Below are 16,596 nucleotides of genomic sequence, written 5' to 3'. Positions count from 1 at the left end.
TATATTAGGAACATCCGCCTACATCCTTAAACTCACTGTTGTGCAGGATGTACAAAATGAAAGTTGCAAATGTGCAAATGTGCAAAATGAACTGTGCAAAGTTGTGCAGGGCCACGTAGGACTGAACGCGACTCCCGCTTCAAACGACAGAGGGAGTGCGTGTCCTCCAAAGGCAGAGAGGTTAGTGTGTGAGTGTGTGTGTATGTGTGCGTGTGTGTGTGTATGAGAGAGAGAGAGAGAGAGAGAGAGAGAGAGAGAGAGAGAGAGAGAGAGAGAGAGAGAGAGAGAGAACCCGGCTGCTGCCGCCGAGCTGCCCGCTCCTGCTGAGGGGAAGAGGAGGAAACATGAGCTCCAGGAAAGGTGCGTATCCTTCAGCCCCCGAATAGGCTTTCCTAACCCAGTTCTGCTTGTGTTTAGTGAAAGGTTGGCGGAAATTACGCGTGTGCACGGGTCATTCTGGCGTTATTGCTAAACGATGCTATGACCCGGGCCAGCCAGTTCTAGAGACTGATATGTGTTGTTCTCTCTCCCTGTCCCTCCTACACCCTTCTCCGGACTCGGACGTCGGTCATGCCCGTGAATAAACATAATCTCACCCCCGCAGTGATGGCCATCCAGGCCAGAAAGAGGAGGCCGAAGGGGAAGAAAGACAAAACGGCTCACCATCGGAGGTAAGCGGGGCGGCGGCGGTCGGGGAACGGGGCTGAGTGAGTGGACGTGAAGTATTTGCTGCTGGGTTTGGTTTGTTGACAGCGGTCCCTCACCATATGACGCTGGCGCTGCTGCCGGTGCGTCGGCGGTGTAGACTGTGCGCACATATGGCAAGACGCACACACTCAGTGCGAGGGCGATGGCGCGGATGAGATGCTGGTGTATTTTCCTCCCCATAGACTTGCTATTCTGGGCCCTTATAACTGTGGAGTGTATGAAGTTGCCATTAGAGGGCCCAGAGTAGCTGGACCATGGAGGCTAATAACCCTCAGTCCCCACAGGTCCCCATTGGACTCGTGGCTATTCCCAGCATCACGGCATTTGCAGCCATACTACATACATGCATGCGTTGTATTTTGTCTCTCAGAGGGTCTAATGCTGACGGACTCTTGATAGGCGCTTTATTTGGATGGGGGGTTGCAAAAGGAGATTTGACAGATGTGGCAGCTTATTTCCTTGGCCCCATTGCAGTGATGTCAGCACTGGAGACGGATAAGGAGCCCGAATAAACACATCCATTTGTCGGCTAGCCTATTTGGGAATCTCTCTGTCTTGGTTTGAGCTTATGTAACTTTTATTGAATTTTTAAGGGCAAGGCTGGAGGAGAGATGTATTCCTAGTGTTTGACACTGGTTTAGCATGGCCCTCTTGCAGGAAGCACGTACCGGCATTTCCCCGGCGTGACGGGTTGCAGTGGGTTGGTGTGTGAGCAGCGCAGTGGCTCTGTAAAGTGCATGCGAATTGGAGTGGAGAGAGTGGGGGCTTACTTCATGGCACGATGCTATTGGAGCGACGTCACCGGCAGCCAAAGGCATCAATTAGGTGATACCATGGCATGGCCACACCAGGGGGCTGCGCTGCTGGAATATGCTGGAATGACTTCATGTTTGCTCTTTAATATTCCCAAACAGCAGCACACTGAGTTACAGCATATGGTGTTATGCTCTGCAAATATGTTCGTCTTAACATGTCATTTAATCTCATATTCAGCATTAACATCTGTGAAGCGAAAAAATTCTGTCAGTGGGGTGAGTACTCCCGCTTGTTTCCTTGCAGTTTCACTTGGTTCAGGATTTCTTCTAGAAACAATTATCAATATCTATAAATAAGGCAGATCACTCCACTGGTAGCCCAGTGACTGGTGACCTGTGCAGAGGGTCTCCCTGCCTTTTGCCAAGTGCATACTGGGATATAGGCCTCAGCCCTGAAAAGGACTGAGCAGGCACAGAAAATGAATGAATGAATGAATTCAATGAATCCATCCAAGAAAATAACACTTGATTCAAGAAAATCCTTGAAACAAGTTGATTTGCATTTGAAACAAGTGACATCTCACCCTGCTGGCAGATTTTTTTCATGTGTATTCAGGAAAATAAGATTTTATTTTAAGATTCAATATTACATTAAATGCCTTGACTCGATGGATTTATTTTGCAGTGTAGACTAGTGTAGTGATGTAATGATAGATACGAAAAAATTGGGTGAACTATGATCCAGTCTGTGATCATCATAAGGAAAACAACAAACAACAATCAGAGAAGCATTCATTTATGCCTTATTCATCTCTTTCCTATTTAATAAAACATACGCCAGTTTGATACTACTAAGATATATACCCTGAATTTATGTCATGAAGGTTTATGTCAGCCCTAAAAAGGTTGCCAATTAAACTGAGTTTAGGTGGGTTACCCTCCATTACATCTGCAGTTATAGATGAATCTATGAAATGTATCCAAAACCTGAGTAATAATAGCATTGTGTATTTACAATAATGAAATAGCCTACACTACTCTAGCCTGTACAAAATGCTCTCAAAGAGAAAAAATATGTCTGACAAGATAAATGAAAAGTGAGATGTGATGAGGTTTTGGGTACTTGCCAATTTTAAATGTTGTTTTTATGACATTTCTGCTTCAGTAGGCAGCGTTCAGTGCAGATTGATAGGAAAGATGGGTGTGGGGTGGCATGTGACAGAGGCTATGGGCCTTCAGCCTGCAGAGCCATGGGGATGCTGGGAAATTATATGACAGACCGATCAGTGGTATCTAGATTGGATTTGTAATCCAGTTGATTCCCAGTTGATTCGCATACGATTGCAGCATCCTTCTCTCTCTCTCTCTCTCTCTCTCTCTCTCTTTCTCTCTCTCTCTCTCTCTCTCTCTCTCTCTCTTTCTCTCTCTCTCTCTCTCTCTCTCTCTCACACACACACACACACACACATGCACTGACAGACACACATCCCCCCCTGTTTTGCTCAGACATCCATCCATCCATCCATCCATTTTCTAGCCGCTTATCCGGGTCAGGGTCGCGGTGGCAGGGTAAGCAGACACACTCACTCAGACACACACACACACACTCACATACACACACACAGATACACACACACACACTCGCTGTCTCTGGCAACTGAAATCTCTTTCACTCGCTTTCACTTTCAAAAAGAAAGGTTGAACTTATGTCTCGCTGTTTTGTTCCAGAGTCACGCTTGGCCTCTATTCCTAAGGGGTTGTCTCAGTTGAGACAGGCTTTGAGTTTAGAAACCACAACAAACACGTGTACACACCCACACACCCACACACACACACACACACATGCACCACAGATACACATTCACAGCACTGTGTGCAGGTGACATAATAGTACTGTTCGGTAAATGCACTGTCCCGTGACTTTGGCCTCTTCTGATATAAACTGATGTAAATTCCCGTTTGATCTTATTCATTCAGACACACACAACCACACGCACGTACAAATTTCCCGGCCTCAAGGGATGCCCAACCCTCCTCACAACACCCTCCCCCCCCCTGCACCTGTGTGACATCTGACCTGACCACACCCAGTCTGGACAACACACACACACACACACACACACACACACACACACACACACACACACACACACCCTTGAGAGAGGAGAGACAAAACAAAGCTGAGAAGAATAGAACAAGGCAGACTGCTGGCGACTTTACAAGGAACACAAGGGGAGTGTGTGTGTGTGTGTGTGTGTGTTGTGTGTGTGTGTGTGTGTGTGTGTGTGTGTGTGTGTGTGTACGCGTGCTATTTGCGAGTATATACGTGTGCCCATTGTCATTATGCCACTACCATAGAGCATAATTAATTGTCATAGTTAGGGATTCGCCTCCCACTGGGGCTATAAAAATCTAATAAAGAAAGAAATATACAGAAATATAATATGCACTCATATTACTCATATTACTGTAAGGCACTTGGAATAAAAGCATGTATGTATTCACACAATTTGTTGACCTTGTTACTGTCCTGCATTTAAGTGGCAGATCTGCATCATCTGTGGGTGAAGACATGTTCACAGTTGCCTTGTACTTTTTAGATCATCATTTTAGATCACCAGCAGTGGCTCAGTCACATGTTTAAACAGGACTAGCTGATTGGCTGAGCAAGAAACCTGTCTGTTACCCTCGCGGCTTTAACTTTGGTCTTCAAAGCCTTTTTCCAGCTTTTATCTCCTCTGCCCTCTGTCCCGACACCCCGTGTACCAGACTGTGGCATCGTTGACGTTCAAAAAGACACCACTTGTGACCAGTTATGCCTCAGTTTTATTTATTGGATTTGTACACTAAATTAACAGGGCATTGACTCTATGAGTGTGTGTGTGTGTGTGTGCGTGTGGGTAGATGGGTGGGGTCTGTAGGTGGGTTTGGAGCGATTTGGAATTGAACCCTGGCCAAATGGAAAGTTCACACCAAGTTCACTTTGATATCACACACCGTCTCTTTTCATCGTCCGACTTCTGCTTCTTCTGTCCTTTTAGTTTAGGTTATCACCAGCTTGTTGAAACCTGACCGTATCACTTTATTTCATCAACAAATCTCTCTTTCTCTACCTGTGTCTCACACACACGCACACTCTCTCTGTCTCTCATGCCAGTCTCTATCAGTGTCTGTGTGTGTGTGTATGTGATCCAGTAGGAGCTGAGGAAATGAAAGGTTACTGTTACTGACTAGTCATCTGTGAAGTCTACAGCAGAAATGTACACACTCATATCATGTCATGTCAAGGCCTGTTACTCAAACAACTAGGGTAAAGACATCCTTGTCATAATAGGCTGCAAGGCTTGTAAGGATTGAGGAACTGTTAGCTATAGATTTAGCATTGTCTAATAAAGCCTTTCCATACTTGCAGTAGCTCTAATACCAGTAGCTATCTTACTATCTTACTCATGGCCAGTCGTCCTTTGGCCCCATGGTCCGTGGTTCCTTGCCTGCCCAGAAACAGTGTTTTTCTCTCACTCTCTACATTATGTAGAAACATGTGGACAGATTCATAATTTAGTTGAAGTCAGTAGGTCTATAGGTATTCATGCAGAAGTGGAGCTAAGCAGAAAGAAATGGGGGGGGGGGGGGGGGGGATGCCTGTGGGGTACATCTTCGTCTCCCGCTCATAGAGTCCCATCCAGACCATGTGAACCAAATCTAATTGTCTATTCTCTATTGTTGTCAGCTTGTTACAATGTTAGCCATGTTGACGTGTGTGTACATTTTCGGTTATCACTGCTGTCAATACACGGTTAAATGGTAAGAATCCATATAATATACTATAATATACTATAATATAATATACTATAATATAATATAATATGATATGATATGATATGATATGATATGATATGATATGATATGATATAATATAATATAATATAATATAATATAATATGATATGATATAATATAGAGAGACTGGTAGATAGATAGATAGGTAGATAGATAGATAGATAGATAGATAGATAGATAGATAGATAGATAGATAGATAGATAGATAAATAGATTTTTATTAATGTGTCGTGCACCACATGGTGCCCAGCCCATATGGGCTTACAAGACACAGAGACATTGAGTTCCGCCAAACAAACAAGAACCAGAAACAAATAATAATCAAAACACACAAATCAAAGTCATACATTCAAATAAACAGCTTCTCCATTCTCAGTTTCCATGTTTTCCCAATAAAACTGGTCACACTAAGAACTTCCTCTCTGAAAAACCATTCCAACTTAACATCATCTCCTGACCGGAACAACTCTCTTGTTTTGCATTTTCTCAAATAAAAGCAGTCTTGGTTCCTCATATAACGTACAATGACGTGTGAGCCTTATGTAACATTCAATCTCCATTAACACTTTTCTCTTGAATGTGTTTCCCAATTTTTATCTCATTTACGTGTTTATACCATTTGTAAAGCACGCATTTAGATAAATGCTATTTAAATAAGGTTTATATTATTATCATTATTTTTATTATTATTAATAATAACATACCATGCTGTGTCAGTACTGTGTAGGTATGATACAGTACTGCAGTGGAAAAAACATATTAGCTGTATCCTGTAAGGACCCGGACGGTGATTATCTAATGTGTTATTGCAGGAAAACATTCCAATAAAGGGTTGAACAAACATTCAAAGAAATTTGCTATTGAGTATACCACTGAATATAAACTTCAATATTGACTATGTAATAATCGCTATCTCCAGCCACCCATTTGTTTCTATTTAGTTAACTAATTGGTTAACCAATAGCAACACACAGGTGTGCTCTGCAGAAACACACAGAGAACAGTAGCCTTGACGGGACGCTTTCAGTGAGGCGACATAGCTTTTATCCCTTCGAACTTGTATTTCTCGCTTTATCAACCCTCCATTTTACTGAATATTTGGACTGTCACTTAAAATAAGTGGACCACCATGCCTTTGTTTTGTACGTTGCCATAGCAACACCTCCTGTATGACTGCGTAGACCCATATAGCAATAATAACAGAGCGGGCGTTCATCGCCATGATTATGGGCACAACAGTGATGCAATAGGTACGAGGCTGAGCTGAGCACTGTTGGCACCGCCGAATAATCAGTAAATAAGGTAGTAGTGTGTGTTAGGGCCTTTTACAATGGTTACCAATACATGTCTACTGACTGATGTTTTTCGAAATGGTTCACATACATAAGAACAAAAAGCAGGAGAAAACAAAAGAGATCACTAACTAGCTCCCTGATTACCACAGGAGATAGAAACCAATAAAGCACATGCTCATTTTAAACTACCCGTTGTTTATTATACATTTGATTAATACCCCTTTCACTCCACTATTGACCTATTGTAGGTTGACTGCCAGTGTGACAGGGTCGTCCCGGGTGAGTCGACCCCACAGAACGGTCGGTGGGCATGTTCAGTGCCTGACCCGTGTCGCTCTGTGTTTGGAGCATCATCTTATCTGCCAGGTTGAATACAGAATGTAAACGTCTGCTTTTCATAACATTATGTGACATTATAATAGGGTGACAACCTGTAGGATAATTCAAGAGTTCCAGGTATAGTTTGACTCCCTCACTACTTTTCACTCCTCACTCCACTCTTGTCTATTTAGTGCCCTTGATTCTTCCTTAGTTCTTTAATTAGAAGCACCTTGGTCTCTGCCACCAATTGTTTACCTGATTTTATTCACCTCTTCAGTGCTACTTAAGCTGCTGCAGCACCGCTCTCTCCCTCTCATTCCTTTTCTCATGGGGCGGCAGGCAATTCACCTTGTCTGTGAGTACTGATGACTATAGACCACTCCGCTCTACTTTCATCAGCCCGTGTGTGTCTGTTTTTCTACTGTGTGTTTAATAAATCACCATTTACTGGACTTCTTCATTCATATACTGGCATTCTAACCGATGCCCCATGATGATAGTCACCAGCCAATCCTAAACTCCTATGTTATACCAGGCTTGGTGTGAATTGCTTACTAGACGGGATGCATCCAGATCAGCACACCATAATATTCCAGGGTTATGAGTGTGAAAGGGACACTCAGCATTATGATAGCATATTAGGCTATATAATAGCATTCATTAATCATAGCTTTTCATGACAGAGCTTTTTGCATTAAGCACAACTGTGAGCCTCAATGCTAATATTCTTCTGGGTATATACGTATATATCTGCCAGCTTGCTCTGCCTACCGTGGCGCTGTGGACCCCTGCATGCAATGAGCTGACTCTAACCTGATTGATGTTTCTACACATTGCACTGTAAACTGCATTGATTTTCGTCTGGGGTTTTTGCCCGGCCCATAGTCTTTGATTGAAGACGAGAGCGGGCAGCAGGCCGGAACAGTGGGCAGGGCCAAGCGGGGTTCATTCACTGGTATCTGGCAGCAACAAAAAGCTCAAATCTGTGTGTGAGACTGAAATAGCTAACTCTAGCTAGAAATAAATGGCTACTTGCTTGCTTCCAGGTTTATAAATAGGCCTCGTTTTGTGAGACATGGCAAAGACTTAGCTTTTGTTGCCCCATATTTAAATAATTTTATTTCTTTGGGTCTATTTGGTCATGTGAGAGATCAGTGTGCTGTTGTGATGAATGATTCTTTATTGATTACCTAGTGGTAAGCAAAAGGTCTAGACCGTCTCTTGGAGCATGAACCCAACTGCCCTGTTAATGAATTGAATTGATTCCCAGGGGAAACTGCAGGAGACCAGCTTGCGATGAATGAACACCAATGGCCTTGTTTCTTAAAGAAGGCTACACGCCCTAGTTTCGGATCGCTGTTAGACTTAAGAAGAGGCCATGGTGGGTTGATGACTAGTGTGTAATGCTATGTGTATGTCTGGTGGTGGATATCTGGGACTCTGTGTGTGTGTGTGTGTGTGTGTGTGTGTGTGTGTGAAACTAATAACGTGATACATTATTGATCCCCGCAGGGAAATCTCTTTTCGCTTGCCCCCTCCACATGGAGGTCAGAGGTCAGGGTGAGTAACAGAGCAGCAGCTCTGGAGCTGGTAGAGATTCAGTGTCTTGCTCATGGATACTTCAGCAGGGCGGTCTCCCTACTCACTGCACCAGCCTGCTGTCCTAACTGACTGTGTGTGTGACTGTGTGAGTATATGTGTGTGTGGGTATGCGTGTAGATCTGTGTAGGTGGGTATATATACCGGGTGTTGTGCATGTCGAAATGCATGTATAAAATATGTATGCATGACTTTGTTGCCTATAATTGTGTTCGGACGCTTAAATATATATGTATACAGTCCTGTGTGTGTGTGTGTATGGTACATATGTGTGTAAGGGTCAGGAGGAGCTCAGAGGTTCGATCTTTGGCAAGCAGATTCGAATTGCTCAGCCAATACTGCTTCCCTCATCAATACTGCAGCCTGGCTGGATGGAGCTGACGGCAGGGGCTGAGAGCTGTGCATGTGAGCTGCATGTAGAGAGAGAGAGGGAGAGGGAGGGAGAAAGAGAGGGAGAGAGGGAGAGGGAGGGAGAGAGAGAGAGGGAGAGAGGAAGGGAGAGAGAGAGAGAAAGAGAGAAACGGCGACGGCAAACAGACAGCTGGAGAGAGAGAGGGAGAGAGAGAAAGAGAGAAACAGTGATGGCAAATAGAAAGACGGAGAGAGAGAGAGAGAGAGAGAGAGAGAGGAGAAGCAAACGATAGAGAGAGAATAGGGAGGGAGAAACAGAGAGGTTGCAAATGTGTGAGCATGTGTCTGGACAGCCAATGGCAACAGGAAAGCCAGGGATGGAGAGAGTGAGTAAGGAGAGCTGAGAGAGGGAATTAGAGGATGCCACAGGGCAGCTGAAGGCAGGAAATGAGGGTTAGCGAAAACTGCTGCGTCGGACGCATGGAGGGAAAAGCACATAGGTCACTTGTGGCGAGCAGCTGAGCGTGGATGTGTGGAAGCAGAGAACGAGAGAACTCAAATTTCCCATTCACACTGCGAACATGACCCGTACAGACGGTTGTGTTGTGTTTACGTTATTCATCCACACTTGCAGCCTTTACAATGTGTCATGACGAGTCAGACCTGCGGGACAACAATTAAATATAATTTCGGTTCAGCAGCTATGCACCAGGGCAGGGAAGCAGAGAAAGACTTGTGTTTGTGTTGCTAAGTTCATTGTCAAGGCCATGGAGAAGCTCAAGCTGAATACCGTCCACACCCTCTGTCAGTCATGTTAAGACTGTTGTGGTAACGTATGTGAGTCCATAGAGACCAGCCTGAAGCTCTCTCTGTTGAAGGTTGGTCTACATGTTACAAATCATGTTGTGTAATGCTGTAATTTAAAAAAAAACAACTGCCTATTGCATTGTCATGAAACAAAATTTATGTAGGCCTATGAGACTTGATTATACTGTGACATTTAGATCAGAGTTAACCACCCGCTACCCACCGCAACCCTGTGGATGTCAAATATTTGGAAATGGGTAGGATTGCAGATTTCACTCAAAAGCAGTTTAAATCTCTCTTGATTACTGCAGTTTCCATATCACTGCATATGAGCATGTACATTTATTCAATCAGAATCAAAGCCGTTTCAGACAGTGTCATAAACATGGTATTTTGGTGCTGTGCAGAAGTCCTTAGCCTATAAAACTACTTGCATATTTGAGAAAGTCTTTCATTCCAAAGTGGGAAAACCTAAAAGAAAAAAATCTTTGTCCACATTTGTCACAATTCATAAAAATCCCTCCCCTTTTTTCAGTAATACTGCAAATGGGAATGGGGCTCATGGCCATGTATCTACACTATCTGAGAGATATGCTGTGCCCCTCACAGATGTTTGTGATACATTCCTATATGATATGAGCTGCTTCCTCTGCGGTGAGAGGTATCAGAGTGGGAATGATTTTCCCCCAGGTGGCTACAGTGCCAGGATTATTGCTAGCTGACTGGCTGAGAACTAATTTAATGTAGAAGTAGGCCACTCCAGTAGGTGTTGAAGTAGGCTCTCCTGAAGAGGAGCTTCCTATTCAAACTAGCTTTTTCAACAGCTGTTGGTTAATTCAGGTGCGCTGGCAGGCCACCCCTGGACCTGTTCTCGCTCAACGAGGATAAAGTTGAGTGGTTGTTTCTTTTGAGCACAGACAGCCAGACAGCACTTATCAAGCCTGCCAGTACTATAATCTGCTGTCATTATGTGAACTGGTCCTTAAATCCACACTTGCAGTGATGTTCTTTGGCTTGTTGTAGAGGCTCACAGCACCCTGGGGTGGATTTTCCGCTGGATTTTGCCCCCTTTTTCAAAATTGACGTTTGTAAGACTGGTGGAATTTAAGCTGGTTAGGGATTTTCCTCAAGTCTCGCTGAACATTAACCAGGAAAGCCCAAGATCCCAGCAAATCTACCACATCGATCAGATTGAAGTAGGAAGGAATTAAAGGAAGGTAATCACATATTTAGGCGGTGGGTGGTCCAAATAGGATTTTGAGCTTGTTGGTCTGACTGTGTTTCTCTCAAGTAATGCTTCTGAACTGAGGTCCAGTTCCTCAGTGGCAGCCAGCAGGCCATCAAGGAGGGAGGAAGGGAAGACATTAATAGGGCATGTAATTCTGAGAGGGCAGGGAGCTTATCACAGCCGGGGAGGGTGAGGACCTGGCACACTCGCTCACCTCTGCCACCTGCTGGCCAAACAGAGAAAATAGGGAGGAAAACTGATGGATATTCTATCGTTTTTGGAATCAGTATTTCTGCATGTCCTCCTTTCCAAAATCAGAAGTGTTCCTCCACTGCTCCCTCTCTAACAGTTTTTAAATCTGGTTACATTTTTTACATTTATATTTTAAGTATTTGGCTGACACTCTTATCCAGACCGACTTACAATGAGTGACTAGGCAGGGGTTTAGTGTCAAATTGGCATTTCTTCCCTAGTCATCTCTAGCTATTCTGTTTTTCTGTCCATGTTGAAGGCCCATTTCTGCTCTGTATGTATCGTGGTTTGGACATTGATCTTTCAAAATGTTATGTTAGAGTTTACTGATCCGTACATTTACTGATTACCTGCTTAAAAGTCTAATCAATAATGTAACCCAATTGAATACTAACACTCAGGAAGGTAATCTGACTACTTTCAGGTTACTTTTGGATTGCCTTTCCTCCAAATTCATAAAATATGCAGTTAAATGAACATTTAATTCCGTTTCACAGGCAGTAATTGGAATAGTGTTCTCATAATCCTCCACAACCTTGTATGAGCCATTAATTCAGGAGGTGTAAAATTATCTTGACATTAATAATCTCACAATCTTCACACCTTTTCCCTTTTAAACATGCTTATGAGTAATTCAACAGGTAATCATTTTTTTAAGTGTATCTGTGTTAATGTGTTTATCTATATTTATCTGTGCTAGTGACTGTGTTTTGTTTTATAGTAAGGGGATCACAGTTATTTTTTTTTTTAACCAAATTACAACAATCCTGTTACATGTGAATAGCTAATTTCCAAAATGCCATATGTCCATTTTGGAAAAAAGAAGTCACTACCACACTACCTATCATTCAATGTCTCGTAACTATAGAGGATCCTGTCCGTAAATGTATTTTCATATTGTTAATTTAATTCATATACTATCCTTTAAAAAGTACCATGATTTGTTTTCATGTTGTGCTATCAATCACTTTGTAAGAGTAGATAACACTTTTGAAAAACGTGGACATCCCGCATGAGCCGATCATGGGAGATAGGTTGTTGTTGTGATTTGCCGAGCGGAGTTGGAAATAGAAAGAGCCCGAGGCCTTTGGTGTGTGAGAGAACAAGAAAGCGCGTTGTGCTGCTCACTTCAGAAACAGAATCTCTTTACAAGTGTGTGATCGGAGCGGGCGAGACCATCTGCCGGGGCGTCAGAGCTGCGTTGACATGCTTGTTTGTAGGCGTCATAGTGGGGGGGTGTGGTCCGATGAGGTGTGACCTCCCGGACGGTGGATCAACCCCAACACTTAGCCTCCCACTTTAAAACTGGGGATCAAACGTGCTTGTGTGTAACAGAGGTTGTATGTCTTGAGTGATTTACTGATGATTATAAAAACAGAATTCACTGATTCACAGATAGACTGCACAGCCTCACCAAAGGGCCGACAAACAGTAAACAATGGGAAAAAAAGAGAGTTGTGAGGCGTTAAATGTAGTCGATTGTGTTTTTATCAGTTGCCAGTTGAGTAAAAGTATAATCCGCTGCATTTTATGCCTCCAGACTGTCTTTTTTCATTGTTTAAACTGAATCATGGTCATGTACCTGTGCTGTTAAATCTGTTATACTGCTGGTGAAGCTCTCATTCTCTTTCTCTCACTCTAACATTGTTTCTCTCTCATTCCCCACTCTCTCTCTCGTTTTGTCTCTCTTCTCCTCTCTATCAAAGTGCTGTGTAATGATGAGACGACGAGAGTGGAATACATTTATATATTATTCCCCCCCCCCCGCAGATAACCCGATGAAGACCGTGCAGGCACAGGTACAACAGCACATCAATACTCACTCCTATCATATTGAGCTGCTGGTGTCGGCTGTAATCAGCGAGACTCAGGTTGGCAGTGTAGCCACAAGCTGCGACAGGAGATTTTGTCTCATTATCACTCTGCAACACACTAATCCAGATCTCTGTGCGTGTATATGGGCATGGGTGTGTGTGTGTGTGTGTGTAGTTCACAGCCTAAGCATCGGCTCTATCCTATCAAGGCTGCCGCTGCTGTTGTAAACATTGTGTAATTGGCTAGGCTGAGGGCTCTGGTGTCCTCATTCAGCCCCGTCTAGACAGCCCCGCTTAGATCTTCCCGCTGGAGTGGTTTGCTCAGATGCTTCAGGTAAGTGAACCAGCAGAGGATGTTTACAGTTTTAACACAAGAATCCCCCTGTGATGACTGGAGCCATGTAGCAGTGAAGTCAGGTGTAGCATCTTGCTGAACTACATTAGTAGTCATGAAGTCCCTTATTGTCCCTTACTGTATTACGAGCAGTGATGTAGCCGTAATGAAAAAGGTGGGTAAACTACAAGTTGGCCAGATAAAGCAAACGACCACCAATATAAACAAAAACAAATTGTATTTTCAGAAAAGCATCAATTTCATGTTTTTCTTGCTAAAAAGAACTTATCCTCATTTATCTTTCATCAGTTTGATAGAACTTGCAATGATGCATTTGATCAATTTGCATCATAATGATTCATGTCAGTCTAAAAATCTGGCTAAACCCTATTCTGCAAATAAAAAGGAAGGTAAACTGAGATCCAGTGGGTTTGCTCTCCACTACTTCCCTGATTACAACTGATGTGGCCACTGAAGCATATTCATTCCCACATGTTGTCAAGTACAACTGAATATATTGTAACACAAAACCAGTGTCTCTATGACTGGCTCTGACTGGTTCCCAGATCATTATTTGCGCCATCTAATGGCACAAATAAAATATGCTTTCTCTGCAGGAGCGCTCTGTGATAGACCTACAGGACATCACACCTGTAAGGCCGCATGCAAGGCCTCATATCAGTTCAGTTCTGCTCAAATCAGTTCAGTTCAGCACAGTTCAGCACAGATCTGTTCAGTTCAGTGCAGTATTTTATTTCAGTTCAGTTCATTTCAGCTTTATTGTCTGACGTTTGTCCTACAGCAACAGCACAATAGAAAACACAATAAGATACTGTAAATTCACAACAGAGACAACACCAACCCTCTTCATGGATGTTGCCCTGTAAGAGCCATGCGATACACAACATCGCAACTCCTCACAGTCTGCAGCGCCTTGGGGTTTCCTTCTGGGTGGGACCCTCCGACGCTCCTGTTCAGTCCCATTTAGCTTGACCTTCTAGTGTGTAATCTCACATTTAGTCGTCTTAGTGAAAAAGTCAACCACCAGTCTCAAGCCGTTTCAGTCCGATAACAACAGTAGTCCTGCTGAGTGAATTATCGCATCCATTGTGTTGAGATGACGCCCCCTTGGTGACCGCAGGCTCTGCCTCCTCTCTCCCCCATGCTGCAGGTCTGTTATTACAAGGCCCATAGCTGGAAACACAGGGCGCTCATTGTTGTACGCCCCCTCAGTTTGCGGCCAAGACTGTTTACAGCCCCCTGCTTTATGACAGCAGAAAAAACTCATCTTGTTATTTCTCTTTTTAGCCCTGTTTGTCCTGCCCCACGGCTGCTTTTTACTTCTCCCCCGTGCCCTGTATCCCGTTTTGAATGGCTTCTATTTAGTGAAGAGTACATTGTGTGCAGGTTTAGGGATTGTAATTCTTATTCTGGCCAATAGAGGGTGGTCATGTCCTAGTTTTGTTCTTGTGGTGAAAAGATTCTTTGTAAGTATTGCCTCTGCCCCCCTCCTGTTTTTTGTCAGGCTGGAAATTCGTGCCTTGGCTCTTACCTTGTGTTTACCTATTGAAATGAAGAGTTTAGGATGTAATGTGTTTTTCCTGTTGAATACAAGGCTCACTGTTGAATGTGAGTCAGTAAAAAACGTTTGTGGAGTCAGTCTGCGCACAGACAAATATCCTATTTGACTTCTTTTGCATATTAGTTTAAATAAACATCGGGAGCAGCAGCTGGTTTGGCTTGGTGTTCAGAGAGGCCTTTCTGTAACCAGGAGGTCAGAGGTCGCAGGTTCGACCACAGCAGCGACCATTGTGTCAATTGTTGCCAAAGGGTCCTTGAGCAAGACACTGACCCCGATGTACCTCAACAGCTGACCCTGCACCCTGGTAATAAACATAAACATATAACTTTATTGCTCCTATAATTGCAGGACATTTTGCATTTGTAAATCAGTGGAAAAGAGTAAATGTTTGTCACAAAAATATATAGATATTCTTGCAAAGCACACCTGAAATGTAATAGATCTACTACTTGCCAAGCTCAAGCTATAATGATTTCAGATGTTTATTTGAAAACAGAAATGTCAGCTGTTTAATTTTTGCTCAAATGTAATTGATTACAATGTGATTAAATGTCATATTAAATGTAATTTAATAACGATATTGGAGGAACACTGTTGACCTTCAATAAATCCACTCTTGACTCTACTTGATAACAAATATTAAGAAAAATGAGAAAGAGCACCTCACAGTCCTCACAGTGGTTTTTCTGTGGTGCAGGTCAAGTGCTTTTGGGAAAAAACATGAATTATCTCATGTTCTTAAAAGAAAAAATATTAAATTACTTTGTAAATAACCTAATTTTATTGTTTTCTGGTTAATTCGAAGGTTGTGATTAAAGTCAGACAGGGGAAAAACAGGTTTGTCAATGATATCCAGCTTATCTTTGTAAATAAATCACCGTTGCTATAATTCACAATGATGGTATTTGATGTATTTATTATTTGTGAAATGTCATACAATTATAGATTTACCCCTCTGTGTAATATGGCAAATGAGTCTAAACAATTCATTTAAAATTTCTCCAAAGAGATTTTGTTGGATGTGTGTCAGACAAGTCAACTATGTCATTATTAGTACAAATACAGTTCATTCATCACTTCATTATACACACCACTTCATCTCAGATGAGTGTTGCTACTGGACCTGTCCTGTCCCCCATTAGCGAGGTGAAAGGGCGTTAAAAAACAAGCAGTCAGCCATTTTGTGGGTGAGCGTGGTGTTAAGTGTTACGCGCCTCCGTGTGTGTGTGATAGAATCCATTTAAACATGTCAGCCTGACGGAGCAGCTGCCTCACACCAGGTCAGAGTGTGGGATGAGAGGGCAGAGGTCGCTCATCCATCAATTAAACACACACCACTTAGCTAATGAGCTCTCACTCATGGAACACCAGGTGGAGGGGAGAGGTTTGTGTGTGTGTGTATTACTGGGTCAAGATCTCATTGGTTTTTGCTATGAGTTCAGGGTACACTGTTCACCTCCTCCACACACACACACGCACCCCCCCGTCCCCCCACACACACCTGCTTTCCCTTGCAAAGCACACACATTCACACATATTGCTGCTGAGTGCATTCCCCTGGGTAATGAGGCCTAGTAAGCAGGAGGAGAGCAAGCTGCTTACCTGTGTATCTCTGGGTGAATGAAGAGCAATCAACACTGACCAGGAACTATGCTAACCTTGGCGGTTTCTGTGTGTGTGTGTGTGTGTGTGTGTGTGTGTGTGTGTAGCC

The 16,596-nt window shown here is 43.2% G+C and overlaps 1 protein-coding gene across 3 annotated transcripts in view; it reads left to right on the top strand.

The window, feature by feature from the left end:
• Window positions 1-330: 330 nt before the first annotated feature.
• Window positions 331-16,596, top strand: part of srpk2 (SRSF protein kinase 2) — a 64,609-nt gene continuing 48,343 nt past the window's right edge. For all 3 annotated transcript variants that reach the window (XM_078283323.1, XM_071922714.2, XM_078283322.1), the window contains exons 1-2: window positions 331-360; window positions 605-671. In XM_078283323.1, the coding sequence (XP_078139449.1) occupies window positions 345-360; window positions 605-671 (83 nt within the window). In that variant the 5' untranslated portion in view covers window positions 331-344. The remainder of the gene's footprint in view (window positions 361-604; window positions 672-16,596) is intronic.

The sequence above is a fragment of the Centroberyx gerrardi genome, chromosome 4 (assembly GCF_048128805.1).
Source record: "Centroberyx gerrardi isolate f3 chromosome 4, fCenGer3.hap1.cur.20231027, whole genome shotgun sequence".
Classification (NCBI taxonomy): Eukaryota; Metazoa; Chordata; class Actinopteri; order Beryciformes; family Berycidae; genus Centroberyx; species Centroberyx gerrardi.
This window is presented reverse-complemented; position numbering and strand designations above follow the sequence as displayed.